Here is a 19,926-nt window from a genome sequence, read left to right as displayed (position 1 = left end):
TGGCCTTAGCAACATCCTGTCTTATGAGGGCATGCTCAGGGTCAAGTGTTGAGATATGTGTGGTGAGGTTTCAAGGGCAGTGGTCATATACAACTATCCTTGGATTCTGGCATAGGTAGCCCTAAGTCAGATAGTTGAGGGGTAGAGGGACATATGCAGCCATAAGAAACCATCAATATCTTAGCCAAAATGAGTTAGGTCTTGTGGATTGAGGGGAGCTTTGATTGGAGGTGGGGATCTGGTTCTAAGGTATAGAGACAGAGACACATTAAAGCATATACATACTCATTATAGGAAAATTAAGAAGGTGCATGAAATTAGATAGAAAAATCCTTAGTGATATCTTGATGCATTTCATCGCAGTAATTTGTTCTCTTCAGCCTTACCCCATTTCAGAGTGAATTTTCCTTTAGTTTTTACAAAGTGATTACTTCAAAGATCACTTGGAGGCAGCCTCTTCCCTTCATCCTGTGGACCTCTGCTTTGCCAGAGATAAGTGGGAGATTTCGAGCTTGCAGACATCTCTTTTTCCCATTCCATCCAGCCCAATCCCTTAGTTTCTCCATTTTCATCCTATATTCCTACTTATCCCACCACTGGAGATTCCATGGTAACATTTCACAAGACTTTAAAATACAATATTTTGGGAGGGAGGAGGGGATGGGTATATTCACACCTGATGGGTGCGGTGCACACCATCTGGGGAATGGACACATTTGTAGCTCTGACTCGGGTGGGCGAGGGCAATCTACGTAACTTAAACATTTGTACCCCCGTAATATGCTGAAATTTTAAAAAGTACAATATTTTGGCTTGTTTGAATAGTTCAGTAGGCCAGCGAGGAACTGGAACTACTATTCAGGGATAAGCACAAACTGCACCTGGCTCATTTGATAAGGAGGCTCCACTTACTGGCCATCACTTTTTAGTTTTCTCCTTTGCCACTTCTCTACATATTTAATCCTTAGCCTGGGCTGTGTTTGTCTACAGCAGTGGCTTTCAGTCTTGTTTAAGAGAAGAACAGAATCTTGTGTGGGAAGCTCAGCATATAGAACAGAAAAAAGTACAGCTCCTCCATTTGAGTGAGGCCCCAGAACCTGCTTTTATCCTTCCAGAGATCACTAAAGGGTTCTTCTGAACCTTATCAAGGCACAGTTTGGGAAGCCCTGGAGTTAACAGCTTTTTGTGTTACACTTCATAATCATCTAGTATCAGGGAAGGGGGTTCAAATCTCTTTGTGCCAATCTGAGCACCTGCTATGTGCTAGCACTCTACTGTGGAGATATAGAGGGAGCATATGCCTCTACCCTCAAAGATATTATCATCTGATCCATTTTCTCCCCAGATCTAGTAGACATTTGTGGATTTGGAAAATAGAAGGTTCACTTATTTTGTATTTGTTATGTGTATCAGATTTCTGCATTTTATTCAACTGCAGACTCTGCAAAATGCCTAGAAATAGGCCAGTGGGAAAATAAATAATTGGCCATCCTTTTATGACATCCCCTAGCATTTTGTTGTGGCTATGTTCCTATGACCACTTCAGCCAGAGTCTCCACCCAGAGGATGTATCTTCTGGGAGCCAGTGGGTGAGGGAGACTAGTAAACTGGAGGCAGCCTCTTCCATTAATCCTGTCCACCTGGCTTCACCAAAGTGGGAGATGTGGAGCATGCAGTGTTAGTATGCTCTTCTGCCTGCAGCCTCATTTTAAGGGGAGCTGGAAGGAAGTGAATCCTGTGAGGCTGAGCCTATTTCCAATTCTGAGCTGGAACCTGCCCCAGAGTCCAGCTGGATGCTTCTGCCTCCAACTTGTGGCCAGGAGAGCCCTAGAGCTTTCAGGAATTGATCACTTCTCTTTGGGGCTTCATTGCTCAGGAAAATGAGTTGCAGCTGTCCAGACCCCTCCAAAGGAGCTTGCTGCTCCCAGTAGAAGTCCTCACTGCCTTGGCCCTTTCCTTAATCAAAGGTTGTACATCTTTTCTTTTGACTTTTGATTGCTCTAGCTTCAGGCTCCAAGCCTCATTACTCCACAAAATCCCTCTTTCTTGTTTTTCTCTCTCTTCCAGCCATTCAGGAAGTATTTACTGAGCATCTTCTATTCAGTGCTTACCTCTTCCTTCCATCTCTAATCTCCCAGGAGTCCTTGTGGTCTGTACCACATACTCCAGCTCCTTACTTACAACCCCATGGTATTTATTGATCGTTTTGTGTGATAGTCTCATCCAGCTCTTTGAAAGCACAGAGGCCCAGCCCTGAATTCAGTATGTAGTAGGAACTCTAAAAATATTTAGGGGACTGACTCTAACCTCCAGTGCCTATAAAAGAAACAATTCTCAGACTGGCAGGACTCCCTCCGACAGAGAAAAACACAGACACCATAGGCCCAGTCAAACTAATTATTTTGTTCAACCTTCAGTAACATGTATTAAGCAATTTGGCTAAAACCAACTGCTTTCCCAACACATCTTACTAAACTGGATCACTGCACAGGCCTGGTTCCCCTCTTAATATTGGCTGATTGTTAACATATGTGTCAGTGGTTTTGGTCCCAAAACTCCATTTTTGCTGTCATGTAGACAATTTCAACATGAGTGGGTGAGTAGTCATTTCGTGATAATCCAAGTCTAAGGGGCACAGCAATGAATTGAGAGAGTGAACAAACAAGCATTCATCAAAATACTCAACATTAAAATAATGTAGACTAGGGGTGGTAGGGCTGTGGCTTTTAATGATATCCCAGCTGTGACTTGGGGCTGTTGGCACCCACAAGAAATATATGTTTATCAAATGTTTTCAATCCAAATAAGTTGGGAGCAGAGGTTTTCAAATTGTCCTTTGCAATTTGTGTTTAGCTTTTCCCATGGAGTCAATCTCAAACATTTCCCTGCCTGGAGACTTGTAAATGAGCACACTAGATTTATATCCTCAAAGTGAACACATACCACTCACCAAATGGAAACTTTTCCTTTGAAATTGGGTTCTGAGGAACATTGATTTTCTGAAACACAGCAGATCCTCCAATTCTGTGTGTTCAGTCCCTTGTGACTATATAGAACCATGGTTTCCTCCCTCAAAGAGCCACATTCTTTTGGAGAGCTGGCACACACATATATAAAATCATTAACTATACCCAGAAAGGGCAATGTGCCAGAAATTGTGTGGTACTGAGGATTGAGAGAAGGTAGACCTTGGCCCTGTGGCTTATCCTTGCTGACTTGTCTGGGAGAAGACTTACCATTTATTGAGCTCCTACTTAGTAAATATAGTCTCACGTAATTTTAACCATAACCCAGTGGGGTAGGCCTGATTTATTTTTAACACATTGCCCCACTAGAAAAAGATTTTTTTCTTTGGTGCCATGGTGTTTTATTATGAAAATAGAATAAAAGCTTTGAAAACAAAGTGATCCTTTCTAATTTAATGAAAAATTTAATGAAAAATGAAATTTATTGGCATCTATTCATTTAATCCACCTTTTAGAATTAATTGGTCAATATTAATTGTAACAATAAGAACATCAACAAGTAAGATTTTCAGGAACTAACTGCAGGGTTTTGCCCAGGTTTTGCTTCATGAAGCCCTGGGCTCAAAACTAGTGTGAGTTAAAGACAACTCACATGGCACTTAATGTGTTAATATTGACAACAAACCCATAAGATAGGTATTATTCATCTCCATTTTACACATGAGGGAGCTGAGGCTCAAGGTAGGGAGTGGCAAAGCTAGAATTGGAGCACAAGTTTAACTGGCTCAGAACATGCTCTATCTACCATCTCATGGTGTCAGCTGGATAGAAAAAGACTGGCAGGGCTGACTCAGAGGTCAGAGATTAATTCCAGAGAATTCATCTAAGGTAGGAAAGAGTATACAGTTATCCATGAAATCCTACAGTAGGAGATATCAGGGGTTCAGGTAAGAAACTAGAGAAGGATTGAGCCCAAGTAAAAAATGTGAATACCAAAGGGTAAGAATCCAGACACAGGTTTTGGTGTCAAACAAAACCAAGATCCCAGGGGTAAGGAAGATCCCTGGTTCTGAGCCAGCCTGTAATCTTGCCTCAACTTATTCCTGCCTCAACTTATCTCTCACCCAGCTGAGAGATAAGCCCTAGCAAGTTTGGCTAGGGCATTTTACAGTGGTGATTGGGATCCCAGCAGGAAACAGATCCTATACTTGAAGGTTTTAACTGAGTAGAGTTGAATGAACGGTATATTTAAAGGACGTGGGCAGGATTAACAACAACGGATGGTGAAGCATCTAACTCAAAGCTGTCACCACCCCTAGACCTGAAGGGGAAAAATGGAATGGTACTACTAGAACTCAGTGAGACCTAGAGCCATGGAATAGCTGTTGCCCAACAGGAGCTAAGACTATGGAGAAATGTGGCCATTGCCCAAAACGTAGCCAGTGAGGGAGGGCAAGGGGGAAATAAATAACCTGTGCTCTTTCTCCTCCTGCTCTGATCTCTCCAGTCTGTGTCTCCCAGTGGCCAAATACAACTGGGAGACAGAAGGAAAGGGAGCCTAGATGATACAGTCCATAGAGGTCAGAGTCCCAAGGCACAGATCTGGGGAGTGTGGATCTTCAGGGAAAACAAGAGTAACCATCCCAGTTGGTAATAAAAAGTTGTGAACACTAGTAACCTGCCTCAGTTTCCCCAGTGAAACTAAAAATCATCACCTGAGTTAGCAGAGGCAGATCGCAGCAAGTTTATTGCAAAGACAAATTTACTGACCACTCTTCTGCACTGAGCATTTCATGAGTTCAGTAGTCTAGACTCACACTTTTGTATTAACAGTCTATGTAGCTCCTACAACTATAATGACAATGAAAATGAAAGGGAATTCTATGGAACATTTTCTCTATAAGAATTTGACAAAAGGTTGTTTCCTCTCATAATTTGAAAAGTTCATTTTTGAATATATGGCATGTTTCCCTCAAATCATTAAATATATATACTTGGTGTTTACAAGCGTGTTTGTGGGGTGTGGGAATCTACCTTTTAATTAACTCATCCAGATTTCTGGTCTTTTAGGTCATCTCTTTGCCCCATGCCCAACATGCAACCAGCTTTTAATATATCAAAAAAGATATATTCCCTGCAAAAAATTAGAGTCTATGTATCATGAAAGCACAGCTCAGGAAAATTACTGAATTCAGATGAATTGTATGAGAATGCTTACTAATTCCCCAGCAAAACAACGGCCTCAGTAGTTAGTATGGAGAAGAGGAAAAGATACAGTTCCCTAACTGAAGCAATAGCCAGACACGTGATCATGACAAAATGAGATTGAAAATGTGATTCTTGCAGGACTTGCTTATTTTTGGCCAAGCAACTTTCAGGAGAGGAGGTGCTGTGGGAACTGCTTTTGCTGTGTTCATCAAAATCCAGCATCATTTCCCATGCAGAGCTTCCAGTACAGAAAGTCATGCCAGGCTGCCCAGGTTCTGTCTGGTCTGAGAAATCTCAAGGCATGGCATGATTCCCTGTTGGTAGAAGTTCAACTGCCAGACAGCTAAGCCCCAATTAAGTACATCTTTGCACCCAAGGAAGGCGAACTTGTAGAACCCTGTGTTATCCCATCTGTTCATGCTTGATCCTTTTGGTTTCAGCTTGGACCCTATTAAAATATTGATCATTTAGGGAGGGGTAACACTGAGCTATAATTAGACACATATGCTTAAGTATAAAGGAAAGACATCAGAACATACGTAATGGGGCTAAGGGAGTGGACGAGGAGCCAGCGTTTAGCAACATACTTGGCTTTTCTCATTGTGGAGCCTTTTGGAGTAGCTGACAGTCCTGTGGCTATCTTGATCCCTTCTTTTCTCTTTGAAAAGGGCCACCCTGGACAGCCAGGCCCCAGAGGACTGCCTGGCCTGGATGGCTGCAATGGAACTCAAGGAGCTGTTGGATTTCCAGGCCCTGATGGCTATCCTGGGCTTCTTGGACCACCCGTACGTATGTTGCCAGATCTTTGCACTTCATTTCAAAGAGCTTTGCTTGCCTCCAAGTGTGCCCTTTTTCTGCTTCTCTGGATACTTCATTAAGCTGCTATGGGGCAGCCACTGTGGCCTGTTGTCCAATGCAGGAGTCTATGCTGGCAGCACCACAACAGTAAAATTCTAAAGAAGAATACCAGTTGCAGGGGGGTATACACATGCTGCACTACTTAGGGTTGCTTTTTTTTAATGCTGCTTTTGGAGTTGGCAAGATTGTTAAAAGGCTGTAGTAAATTTCAGAGCAAAATACACACTTGGGCTATTTGACTTGTTCCCACATCAGATGATATTGGGAAATGGCTGGAAGACGTACATGGGATCATGGAAGCACTAACGAGAACCCAGAGGGCTTGGCAAGCTTCGTCTATACCAGTGGTTCATAACCAGGGGTGATTTTGTTGCTCAGAGGAGCCTTGGCAATTTTTATTGATATTTTTGAGTATCACAACTGGTAATAAGCTACTGGCACAGGACAGCATGCTACCCACCCACCAATATCAAGGAATTATTTGGCCCAAAGTGTCAGTAGTGCTGAGGTTGAAAAACCCTACTCTACACTGACAGTTCCCCCCCATAACCTTTGGTTATGGGATTGGTAAGGTATTTACTGGATCCCAGTGTCTCCCCTTTTATTTCATTCCATTTATCCAGATAAGGCTCATATATTTGGATCAAGAGGATCTTTAGTAAATACCATGCCCTTGCAAGGTTGATTTTACAAGTGGCTGGAAAGAGAAAAATAACACATTTCCAGCCCATTCTTGACCTCACTTGAAATAAACTAATAAGTAATAAGGGTACCAATGTGAGATATTTAACTAGAAATCATGTCTGTCATCCATTAGACGGATTTCATAGCTATGTGAATTAATTGGCACTTCATTGGAAGAGTAGCAGCACCATTGCCTCTAGTGACCAGGTTTTGGGCATGGGTACATGTGTGAGAAAGTGAGATAGATAGACAGACAAAGCACAAGCCCCAGATTGGCATAAAGGACCTTGATATCTAAGGACCACACTAATATACCGCGTGGGTGGTGGGGAGAGGTATATGGAAAGACGTATTGCTAACATAGAAGAGGCTGTGTGAGTCACAAGGTCCTCGAATACTGCCACGGCAACAGGAGAAGAGAATGACTAAACACTTCTGTGTTGAGAATGGAAATCCAGGAAAGCAAGGAAATGCTGCCCCCAAGAGGGAGAAAAGAAATCTTGAGGTAATAAACATCCCCTGACAGACAGAGGACGAGGGTAGAAACCTAATCCTGTCCCTAAAGCTCACTTTAAGCCTAAATAGGACCTTGAGCCTGTATTTCACTAAGCTGAGCCTTACCCTCTGCTGAATACCAAGAGGATTTCCATTCAGACAGCTTCTTTGCGGCTCCTTTGAAGAGAGTAGTGGCCACAAAAATAAGGGGAAACAGGCAGTGTTAGGGAAGAAACTGGTTTGTGGTTCTGGGCCCGTGTTGTTCTTTTATTTTACCGATGATCCCTGCACTGAAGGAATCTATCATTCAATCAACACTTCAGTCCCCAAAGCTTAGCCCTAGCCACAATGCTAATCCTGACTTTCCCTTAGATGTAGGGACATTGATTTTCCCCAGGAGGACAAACTCTAGCAGATATTAGCCAGCATCTGTCACTAAGACAGCAAAAAATCTGGTTGAAAGACTGGGATTGGGTACTTTGAACTGTTTTCCATGTTAATAGTGAGACATGCCAGCCTCTTAGACAGGTGTTGAAGCTGAAGTTGTGTGGTAGAAGCATAGGTGGAAGATGGTTTTGTAGCTATGTCTTAGACCAGAGGTCTGCAAATTGGCCCACGAGGCCTGTGGCCTGTTTTAACATTTTCAAAGGTTTTTTAAAAAGAAAGAAGAAGAATATGGGACAGAGCCTAGACGTGACCCACGAATCCTAAATTGTTTAATATCTGACTCTTTACATAAAAGTTTTGCTGATTGTTTTCCTGGGCAAAGGCCATTTCAGTGACTTATACCTGTGAGGGGTGGAGCAGTGAACTCTAACTTATGAATTATATGTGGTTGTTCAGACCAGTGCTCTAAATAGATGTAAAGTCTCCTACTTTCTAACCCCCATCCTTTTACAGACCTCTGATTTGGGGGTTAGAGGAGTGGGCATACAGCTTTAAACACAGCACCTGTTCAGGGGGTATGTTTTGTCCCAATTCTGCCACAAAATAAGCCACATAATTTCAAGCTCCTACTGCTCTGTTCTCTATCTGATCAGATCAGTTAACAAAACAATGAGTATGTGTTTCTTCACAAGATTTTCTTATTTCACTCAGGGGCTTCCTGGTCAAAAAGGTTCAAAAGGTGACTCTGTCCTCGATCAAGATAGTTTCAGAGGAAGGAAGGTAAGTTCCCGTAAAGCAGACAGCTGAGTAGGCTGTAGGCTGGGTTCCCCGGGATTGGGCCCCACCTCCAATAAAAACATTTCCAGAACTAGCATCTGTGTCTCTATTTAAGGAACAGACCAAGCTGGATTTAAAAGGATCTGGAGCTTTTTTGTGTGGAAACATTGCTAGAAATGTTTGCAACTATACTGTCAAAGAGATTTGCTTTGTAGGATCTAGACCAAGAATAGGAGACAGATCAGCAAACAAACAGTTTGCATGTGTAGCATTTTCTTTGACAAGCCGAGACATTTCCCAGAGGCAGATACCTTTTGTCTACTCTAGTATCATTGATGTCTATATACCTTGGTTTGATGCCATGTATGTCTCTGCCTATCTGAACGTGGCTACAGCCCAGCATCTGGGCCCCACCTTTCTCTGTTTCTGCACACCAGTCCATCACCCTAGCTGGGCCCCTAAATGTCTGCAAAATTGCCCATCAGCTCTGTAGACAGTTGGAAACTTTTTATCTCTCCCCAGAATTGACAAGAATCTTTGTGTGCTTATGACTATACTCTTAGTGTATGTTGCCTGATATCCTGTAGGGCCTCAGTAAACCCTGGCTCCAAATAATTGACCCTATTTCCTTGCAGAGTGGGAAGGGAGTCTATCATGCCCTGTGGTAAATGGGAATCTATGTGCCCAACATCTGAGGGGAGGACGCACCAAGCTGACTCAGCTAATTGATGGCACTTTTCTGTCTTCCATCAGTGCACAGAGACTGGGACATTAGAAATTGCTTTGGGAGGCAGTGATAGGGGTGAGTGGCTGGAGAACTGGATAAGATCCAGGGTTTGGGCTCTTGACAATAGGTACCGTAATAGAAGATAGAATGTTAGAACTGGAAAGGACCTCTTGATTGTTGGATTCATCTTGCTCATTTTACAGATAGAAAAACTGAGGTATACTGAGGCTACATGACTTGCTCAGAGTCACGCAGCCAGTTCACTGCAGAGCTAAAACCCAGGCAGTGCTCTTTCCAGGCTACAGATAGCTGATTTTTGACCATAAGCCAAGTGGGGTAAGACTGGGAGATGTCAAAATATGGCCATTGTCTTAGCAAACGTTAATTAAATGGTTTTCCCAAATATCAAAGAGACCCTGGATCCAGTGGAACACAGCAGTTTCCACAAGATGGTTATATTACAGATTCATACAGTGACTTAAGATGCTGCAAAGTAATTAAAACGTAATCAGAGACTATATGCTCTGTTGATTTTCCCTTGAAATGTCTGATTTGCATTGTATACATATGGGCACAAAATCTCTGGGGATGAAGGCACACGGGAAGGTAGCTTTGCTCTCCTCCAAAAGGAGCAGGAAAATCACCAGCGCGCAGAAGCAGTTTCTAATTGATAAGTTCCTAGCAAAGGTGAAAATTAATTAATGCAAGTAAAATATGAAATCCTGTTCAGCCAAGGCTATAATATTTGTCTTCTAGAGTCCAGGCTTTTCTTAGGAAAAAAGTTAAATGGTTGAATATGTCCAATTCATGTGTTATTTAAAACAGAAGACCTTGACAGAGGAGGCCCAAGCTTCAGCAATGTGTTTTTATCCTCATGAATCTTAGGTTAGTTGTCTGAAGTATCTCAGACTTAATTTATTAAACTCTTCAGTGTCCTACCTTTGTCTTTTTCTCAGGGGGATCCTGGGCTCCCTGGACTGGATGGAATCACTGTAAGTTGTTATTTATGTGTTGAGATCTCAGTGTTGCTTACCAATCTCTGATGGTACCTTTTCATTCTTCTCTATGGTGTTCAAAGGTCTTTGTAGACCTTCTCAAGGAAAATTTAGACAATTGAGGTAGAATGAGTCACACTATTGACATTTTCCAAATGAGAAGGTACTAAGAGGATGAATTGTCTACTCAAGCCTGCATAACAAGCTGGATTTCAGACTTTAGGCCAGGGGCCTGTGTATTCCCTGGGATGTATTAGGAAAGTATTTTGCCTTTCATTCAGCAAGCATTTATTTACTAAGTATTTTCCATGTGTTTGGTACTGTGGGTAAAATGAAAAAAGTAGAACATACTTCTTTTAAAGGTATTACACATAGAAATTCCTTTTAGGGCCTCTTGATAATAGTGAGTTTGTGTAAGGCTGTGAGTTATATTAATAAGAGCTTTCTTTTTCCTTGAGCTTTCACGTCATCACTTTCCTTTGAAGCAGCTTAAGAAGAGCCCCTTCTTTCTGCCTTTTTCCCTATATTCTTTCCTTCCTTCCTTCCTTCTTCCCTTTCTTTCTTGTTTTAGTTTTCAACAGATATTAAACACCTACTATTATTAATGAAGTGCCATGAGTAATCTCTGAGGCAATGCAGACACACTTCCTGCCCTAAAGGATGTGAAAAACTAGTAGGAATGTGCCATAAGAATTGCACAGCAGCTTAGAGGAAGAGATGCTGTTCACATAAGGATACATCATGGGAGACTTTGTATCTAAGAGAGAGAAGGCAGCTTCTGAGGAGTGTGAGTGATGTGTAGACTAGCTGGCCGTGGGAGGAGGCTTTCTAAATTGAGTAATTGGAGAAAAGTAGACAAGAAACAGGATTTGGGGAAGCATGCATAGAAACAGAGTAAGGACTGAGACCCGTCTCAAAAAAAAAAAAAAAAAAGAACGAAACAGAATTGGCTTAGATGGTATGTTCATTAGATTTGCAGTATAACATCCACTGTGTTTGCTGCATACCTTCTCTTAGGGACTTATTTCCCTACCCACAAAGATACAGTGTTTGTCTGTATACACAAGCATGATATATAAACTGGTTTGATTTGAGGAGAGGGTGTTTGGTGGCTGAATAAGAGATTGTGATCACTAAGGGAGACCACAGGTTGTTAGTTATTTTCAAAGCAGTGTTCGTACTGTCACTCAACCCTGGGGACCCGTTGAACCCCCTCCTTTCTCTTCCTCCTGTTTAAGTTCCAACCCTTCTCAGCCTCTCCATCCCTTACCTAGGCACATGTCACCTTATTCCTGCTTTCCCATCAGATCTGGGCCCCTACATTTCTCCAGATCATCTTCTCTTCCGATTTCACTGTTTTGCATTTAATATTGTTGTTATTCAGTTCAAAACATTTTCTAAGTTCCCTTCTGGTTTTTTCCTTGACCCATGGTATATTTAGAAGCATACTGTTTCATTTCCAAGTATTTGGCAACTGTCCAGCTATCTTTATTATTGATTTCTAGTTTGATTTTATTGCAGTTAGAGTGAACACTGTATGATTTCAATCCTTTTAAATTTGTCGAGGTTTATTTTATAGTTCAGCATATGGTCTATCTTGGTGAATGTTCCATGTGCACTTTAAGGGAATATGTATTCAGCTGTCGTTGGGTATAATGACCTGAAACATATCCATTAGGTCAAGGTAGTTGATATTGTTTGGATCTTCTGTGTCCTGGCTGATTTTTTTTTTTTTGTCTAGTTGTTCTATTAATTACTGAGGGAGGGATGTTAAAATTTTCAACTGTGATTGGATATTTGTCTATTCCTACTTGCAGTTCTGTTATTTTTTGCTTCATGTATTTTTGAAACTCTGCTATTAGGTGCATACACATGTAAGATTGTTGATGAATTGACCTATTTTATCATTTTGAAATGCACCCACTTTATCTCTGAGTAATACTCTTTGTCTTGAAGTCTACTTTATCTGATATTGATATAACTGTTTGGGCTTCTTTTTTTAAGTTTTTGTTTCTTTACAACATTTTAATGGGAAAATTTCAAATATAGGGCAAAGTGGAATGAATTTTGCAGTGAACATGCATGCCGTTAATATTTTACTATACAGTCATCCCTTGGCATCCATGGGGGATTGGTTCTAAGACCTCCCCCACGGATACCAAAATCTACAGATGCACAAGTCCTTTATATAAAATGGTGCAGTATTTGCATATAACCTACCTACATCCTCCCCTATACTTTAAATCATCTCTAGATTACTTATAATACCTAATACAATGCAAGTGCTATGTAAATAGTTGTAATACTGTATTATTTAGGGAACAATAACCAAAAACATCTGTACATGTTCAATAGAGATGCAACCATCCATTTTTTTGAATATTTTCAATTGGTGGTTGGTTGAATTCACGTGTGTACAACCTATGGATATGGAAGGCCAATTGTACTTGCTTTATCCCAATTCTATTCATCTATCCATTCCTCCACATGTTCATCAATCCATCCTTTTTTTTTTTTTTTTTTTTTTTTTTTTTTGAGACAGAGTCTCGCTGTGTTGCCCGAGCTAGAGTGAGTGCCGTGGCGTCAGCCTAGCTCACAGCAACCTCAAACTCCTGGGCTTAAGGGATCTTACTGCCTCAGCTTCCTGAGTAGCTGGGACTACAGGCATGCGCCACCATGCCCGGCTAATTTTTTCTATATATATTTTTAGTTGGCCAGATCATTTCTTGCTATTTTTAGTAGAGATGGGGTCTCACTCTTGCTCAGGCTGGTCTCAAACTCCTGAGCTCAAATGATCCACCCACCTCAGCCTCCCAGAGCGCTAGGATTACAGGCGTGAGCCACCGCGCCCGGCCTAATCCATCCTATTTTAATGCAGTTTAAAGTAAATTGCAGACAATAGTGTACCTACTCCTAAATACTATGACATGGCATGCCTATCCTTAATTAGCCTTCAATATTTGTTTGCAGTTGTTTCTTTTTATATAAAATTTACACACAATAAAATATACAAACCTTAAGTGTGCATTTGCTAATTTTGACAAATGCATACTCATGGGTAACCCAAACCTCTATTAAGGTATGGAACATTACCATCGCCTCAGAAAGTTCCCTCCTGCTCCTTCCCAGTCAGTCCCTCCCCCCACCTCACCCTAAAGGCAGCTGCTATTCTGATTTTTCTCCATCATACTTCAGTTTTTGCCTGTCCTAGAGTTTTGCATAAAGGGAGTAATATAATATGTAGCCTTTTGGGTCTGGCTTCTTTCACTTAACGCAATACTTTTGGGATTCATCCACTTTATTTTCTATATTAGTAGTTTGCTACTTTTTATTGTTAGTATTTATTCCACTGCATAGATGTGTCAGAGCTTATTTATCAATCCTTGTATCAATGGATACCTGAGACATTTCCAATTTTTTATCATTATGAATAAAGTTACTATGAACATTCTTGTACAGTTCTTGTGGACATATATATTTCATTTGTCTTGGGAAACATTCTTGCTTTTTGAACTTGGTAAAAACTTGCCTCTCCAGGGCCCAAAAGGAGCACCTGGATCTCCTGGAGCTGAAGGACCCGTAGGACCACCAGGATTGCAAGTAAGATCAACTTAAGTCTAGTATGTGATCATAGTGTTCACATGACTGTTTTCTCTACCATGCCATGGATTAAATGTAAACCTATGTAATTTAGGCCTTCCTAGTGAAGAAGAGTAGCTTCCATTCTTGGAGGATTAAAGTGAAGCATGGTCTTGCTAGGAGATACTGGTGGTCTTTATTTATCAGAGTCTTTCTGACCATCAAATCTGTGTTTCCAAAGCATCCTAGTCTAGCTCAACCTAAAGTATAGCCCAGGGATGGCAGGTACCTGACATAACTATTGCCACCTTCCACTTCATCACCCATGATAGACATTGCTAATTAATCATACCACCACCACCATCACCCAGCCTGAATACTGAGGAAGCTTCAAAATCCTTCTCAACAATGCACCTTGGGCAGCTCTACCTACCTACCTACCTTTCTGATACCAAACCTGTTTGCCATCATTGGTATAGGTAGAGCATAGCTGTGGTTCTGGAAAGGCTCTGTCCCCAGATTGTTCTCCCCAGTACATGAAATCCCACCACTCGTTACTTAGTCTTAGCTTTACCAAAGGTCATTATTTTAAAATTTCTGGTCTGTTGAGAGGAATGACACATGAAGTCATCAATACCTTAGCATGAATGTGCTTACCAGGTCAATTTGGGAGATTTCAAAGGAGACACAAAGGAACCATGGGAGAGGCAGCTAGAACCTGCTCTACCAAAGCCAGGCTACACCAAGTGGGGAGGGGGGCTTATGCCCAGTGATTCTCAATATGACTGTGTTCTTTTTGACTGAAACTAACAAATGTTAACTCTTTTTTATTTTTTTAAATCTAGGGTCCTCCAGGCCCTCCTGGTCTTCCTGGTCCTGATGTAAGTATACTTTTTCTTGGGGCATTTTGTTTCCTTACCACTCAGTACTCTGGTTTCCACAGAGAAATACTGGTTTGGTTAACCCTACTTTCTGGTAAAAAGACTGCATTCCAATTTAAATGTTTGGAACTTGTTTAGTAATTGATTTTGTTTTTTCCTCCCTGTACCCCTGTGCCCCAGGGAAATATGGGGTTAGGTTTCCAAGGAGAAAAAGGAGCCAAGGTAAATAGATTTTGGAAAATATAATCTGCATTCCCTATGTTCCAAAAAATGTCTCTGGTTGCACACACATGCCTGCTTGTGTAAGGGGATTTGGTTCTTCGCTTTGGGAAATGAGCACTTCCCAACCCTGAGGTGGGATCCCTGAGGGCTGCATGTGCACATGCCACACAGGCTACTGTGGTTCTTTTTCCTTCAAAATACTGCCATCTCCCTGCGTCCTACCTATGAAGTGTGTATGTCTTACAGACATACTCTCTTGAAATATATTCTTTCTCTTCCTTCCATCTGAGTATTTCCCTGGTGTTTTGTGTATTCTGTTACCTTCTCTTTCTTTTTCTCTGCTTCCCTCTTCCCTTCATCCTTCCTCCTCCTCTTCTTCCACCCCTCCCTCCCTCTCTCTCCTCTTTCTCTCTTCCTCAACCTCTCTTTCACTATTTTCTTTTATTTCCTGTTCCCCCTCATTTCCCTCTGTACAAATTGCATAGTGATTTGGGAGCCTCAAGCAAGGCTGAGAGATCACCCTCCCTACCCTTCCTGGCTGTCTCTTATGGATCGCACTGCCTTCTGAAGGAGCAACTCTAGCCTCCAGTGTTGCAACACAGACTTCACTGCCTCTGCTTGTGCTCTGGGCAAGGACTGAACCACATAGAGTCTGATCATTGTTGCCAAGAGGTAGTCATTCACCTTGCTCAAACCCCACTTTTGCTCTCTTCTGAACACCCTTTCGTGGATGACAATGGCCACCATGAACCTGAAGTTTCCTTTCATCCATTTTGCATAATCCTCTGCAGTACTGGTACAAAATGCATTTTGTTAGACTTATAATTCTTCTCACCCTTTGGCAATGAGAGTTTTTTTGCCTCATTGATACAAGGGTGAAGAGGCCAAAGTAATAGACAATTTCTTTTTGAACTGTATCCAGAAGAAAAACTTACCCTCTGCAAAAATTGTCTGTGTGGTTTACACTTTGCTTAATGTTCCCTTTGATCTAACAGGGGGATGTTGGCCTTCCTGGCCCAGCAGGACCTCCACCATCTACTGGGGAACTGGAATTCATGGGGTTTCCCAAAGGGAAGAAAGGATCCAAGGTAGCGAACATTTAAGAATAGGAAAAATTAATAAGGCTTTTTCTATTGATGCCATAATTCAACTCTAATAACCAGATTATATTGGAAGAGTAGAGGGTTCTGGGTAATGGGTTTTTTGTTTAAAAGTGAAGGTAAAAGGCTTCTTTGTTTTGTCTCTTGTGAAAAGCTTTCTAAAAAGGCTGAGTCTGTTTTTTGGCGTGTATGTATGAGGTGTGCCTGTGTTTCTGCATATTCGTTTAAGTGCTATTCTCTCTATTTCATTGTTGCAGATTCAATTTTTGATATGCTGAATAGCTTAAAGCAAACACTGAATAGTTTATTTTCCTCCTAACTCCCAACCCTCCCGATACTTATGTTGTCCCCAAAGCACCATGACAGAACACATGGGGTATAAATGGTTGCTTTTGAGCTATCCTTTTAAAGAAGTTATTTGCCCTCAAAACTTGACCCTGCAGATAGGATATACTGTCTGTCACCAAGTGGCAGTAGATGCCATAATTCACCTGATCTTAACTCTCAAGGCTTAAGCTGTAGACCCATTTAACTGAGATATGTTATGACCTGTATTTTTATGCAAGTGAGTTTATACACTATGCATGGTTGTATTTGAATGAATTTATGCTGTTAAAGCACACAGGTATCTTTCAGTAACTTGCTTTCCCTTCCTTTCTGGGGTTCCTTTAAGTTTTGTGATTCTGTTCCCATGGACAAGGGGCCCAGGCAGGGGAATGTGTTCATTCTTATTTCTTTAAATCCATCTTTGTAGAAGCAAAAGCTCCAGGCCTCTTCAGGTTTACAGGAAGTAATCATTTCTTTGAAAACAATCTGGGAGCATATGAGAGATTGCCTACCTCCCTAATCATTCCCAAACTTTAGAGAGCCCTTCTATGGCATGGACAGATAAATTAGAATATCAGGGAAAGACAGATTAGAATATTATGTGTCCCTATCCAAACTGTAATTGTTATCTTTTCCCCAAAACCATTGATTTCTTTGCTATCTATAATTTGCTATAAGAAATCACACTGAATAGCTTCTTCCACTAGAAAGAAAACAGATAATCATCCTTTCTGTCTCCCAATTAGCCTGAGATTTTGAGATTTTGTTTTAGGCAGTCATGGGCCATGGTCCTTTTCTGACAGCAAAGAACTCCCTGAACTAAGACATCTTGCTACAGCTACTAGTTGGGGAGCCTGGGGAATCTGCAGTGCTCTGTGGTACCCCGATTGATACCTCATTGGTTCCCCACTTTTTAGTCCAAATACTCTCAGGGACCCATCTTCTTTGTGTTTACTGCCTCCTGCTGCTACTCACTAACTTTTGTTTGATTTTCCAGGGAGAACCAGGGCCTAAGGGGTTCCCAGGCATAAGTGGCCTACCAGGCTTCCCGGTAAGTCTCCCTATTTGGTCAACATGTGTTCAAGGGTCTGACTGGACAAAATCTGTAGCAATAGAAGGCTAACAGAAAAACCTCTTCCCATAGTTAGTGTAGAGAATGGCACCATCTTCATTACTCGAAGGCATTTAAGGAAATGTTCTTATTTCTCGAACCCATGGAGACGTTAGCATGGTTCTCCATGAAGCTGTATATCTTAGAGGTTATTAGCTCAAGCTCTAGAGTTAAAACAGACCTAGTTTTGATTTATTGTTTCACCCATTTCTAGCTATGTGACCTTGGACCAGTTTCTTAACTTTTCTGAGCCTTGGTTTCCTAACTGACAAAAAAGGGATAACGATGGGGTGGCTTTAAGAATTAAATGAGATAATATGCATGAAAAGGGCATTTATCAATTGTTCTGTAAACAGTACCTAATCTTAGTAATCCTATCTCCATTTTTGTATCTGCCTTTCTAACTTAGATTCTTTCACTCAACTTTTTGAGGGCCCCTGTGTGCCAGGCATTCTGCTGGACTTGAAGGCTCCGACAGTAACTAAGTAAAAGTCCCTGTCCTTGAGATTACATTCTAATAGGTGAGTTAGGGAGGAGAGAGACAATAAACAAGTAAACAGATGCATCACTAACAAGTTCACATAGTGGTGATATATAGAAGGTGAAAGAAGGGTAAAGTGTTGGAGTGTGGATAGGGAACAGGGTGAGCTACCTGGGACAGAGCAGTCAAGAAGGAGGCCTGTCTGAGGAAGCAATGTGAGAGCTGAGACCTGCATATTATGAGGGAGCAAGTCATGTGAAGTTCAGAAAGAAAGTTTCAGGCCGAGGGAACCATGAGTACAAAGACTTTGAGGTTAAGAAAAACGCAGTACTTTTGAGGAACAGTAAGAAGGTGAGTAGTTGGAACAGAGTGAGCAAGGCCAAAAAGCAGGTGGAGAAGCAGGAGCCAGATCATGGCTACCTTTATAGGTCAAATGTGGCTTTTATTTTAAACATCATGGGAAGCCATTGGAAGGTTCTGACTTATATTTTTAAGATCACTCTGGCTGAAAGAAGGAAGGAGGGGCACTGAGGAGGGTGGAGTAGCAAATACAGAGGCTACTGCAGTAGTCCAGGCAAGAGATGGTCACGGTGGCTTGGACTATGATGATAGCAGTGGAAATGGAGAGAAATGGATGCAAGTAAAAACGTTCAACTTTTTTGTTACGGAATATTTCAAACATATACAAAAGCAGAGAGAATGGCATAATTATCCTCCATGTACCCATCACCCAGCTTCAGCAACTGCAGCAAGTCATGGCCAATCTGAACCAAATAATAGGCATATCGTTTCATCATAAATACCTATGTATTTCTAAAAGATAGGGACTTTTAAAAACATAGTGACAATATCATCATCAGTAATTACTTAATATCAGTTAATAAGGCAGAATTCACATTTATGATTGTCCCGTAAATATATATATATATATATATATATTTTTTTTTTACAGTTGCTTTTTTTAAATGATAGTCCAAACAAGACCAATACGTTACATTAGTTGATGTATTTCTTAAACCACAAGATGTGTTTTGAAGAAGGAGCTGACAAGGTTTTCATGGATTGGGAGTAGGGATCAGGAAGGAAATGGACGAATCAAAGATAACTAGGCCTGCCCTCCGTGCTGGCATAATGGGGTTCGATGACTCCAGTCCTTTGCTGTGGTACTTTGAAACAGTTTGGGTCTCTCTGGGTGACCAGAAAGCAGAGTCAGTGGCACAGGTTGTTTCCATGATGATTCCTATTACTCCATAGAAACAAAGGGGTATAGAGAATTATTTTAATCATCTCAGTAGCTAATGAATCAGAAGGGAAAAGAACCCTGGTATTGGAGACAGAACATCCAGATTTTAGACACAGCTCCAGCTCTGAGACTTTAGCAAGTCACCAAATCTCTCTGTGTATCTGTAGTATGACAATATCTATTCTTTTATTGATATAAAATATTTGTACATATATATGGGGTACACATGATATTTTGTTACATGCATAGAATGTGCTATAATCAAGTCAGGGTACTTAGGATACCTAGCACCTAAAGTATTTATCATTTCTATATATTGGAAACATTTCAAATCCTCTCTTCTAGTGATTTTGAAATATGTAATACATTGTTGTTAACTATAGTCACTCTACTCTGCTATCAAACGTTACAACCTACTCCTTCTATCTAATTGTATGTTTGTACCCATTAACCAGCCTCTCTTCATCCCCACCCATACATACACCCTTCCCAGCCTCTGGTATCTATCATTCTACTCTCTACTTCCATGAGATCGACTTTTTTAGGTCCCACATATGAATGAGAACATGCACATATCTCCTCTTTCAAGGCCCAACTAACAATGTATATGAAGTTTCTTTACAAAGTATAAAACCATGCTGTCTAATAACTGCTAGCCATGTGTGCCTACTCAACCCTTGAAATGTGGCTGGCCTGAAATGAGATGTACTGTACATGTAAAATATGCACCACATCTCAAAAATTTAGGATGAAAAAAATAATCTAAAATATCTCAGTAACAATTTTTACTTCAGTGTTAAAATGACAATACAGGGTGTCCCAAAAGTTGCCATACATAGGGAAAATGGAAAATTATAGCTAAATGTACATTTATTTATAAAATAT

General features: G+C 41.0%; 1 protein-coding gene across 1 annotated transcript in view; it reads left to right on the top strand.

Moving 5' to 3' along the window:
• The window catches only part of COL4A6 (collagen type IV alpha 6 chain), a 264,348-nt gene that overhangs the window by 201,031 nt on the left and 43,391 nt on the right, over window positions 1–19,926 (top strand). The window contains exons 6-13 of the mRNA XM_045537937.1: window positions 5,843–5,959; window positions 8,310–8,378; window positions 10,059–10,094; window positions 13,635–13,697; window positions 14,522–14,557; window positions 14,738–14,779; window positions 15,775–15,867; window positions 17,204–17,257. Of these exons, the coding sequence (XP_045393893.1) occupies window positions 5,843–5,959; window positions 8,310–8,378; window positions 10,059–10,094; window positions 13,635–13,697; window positions 14,522–14,557; window positions 14,738–14,779; window positions 15,775–15,867; window positions 17,204–17,257 (510 nt within the window). The remainder of the gene's footprint in view (window positions 1–5,842; window positions 5,960–8,309; window positions 8,379–10,058; window positions 10,095–13,634; window positions 13,698–14,521; window positions 14,558–14,737; window positions 14,780–15,774; window positions 15,868–17,203; window positions 17,258–19,926) is intronic.

The sequence above is a fragment of the Lemur catta genome, chromosome X (genome assembly GCF_020740605.2).
Source record: "Lemur catta isolate mLemCat1 chromosome X, mLemCat1.pri, whole genome shotgun sequence".
Lineage (NCBI taxonomy): Eukaryota > Metazoa > Chordata > Mammalia > Primates > Lemuridae > Lemur > Lemur catta.
This window is presented reverse-complemented; position numbering and strand designations above follow the sequence as displayed.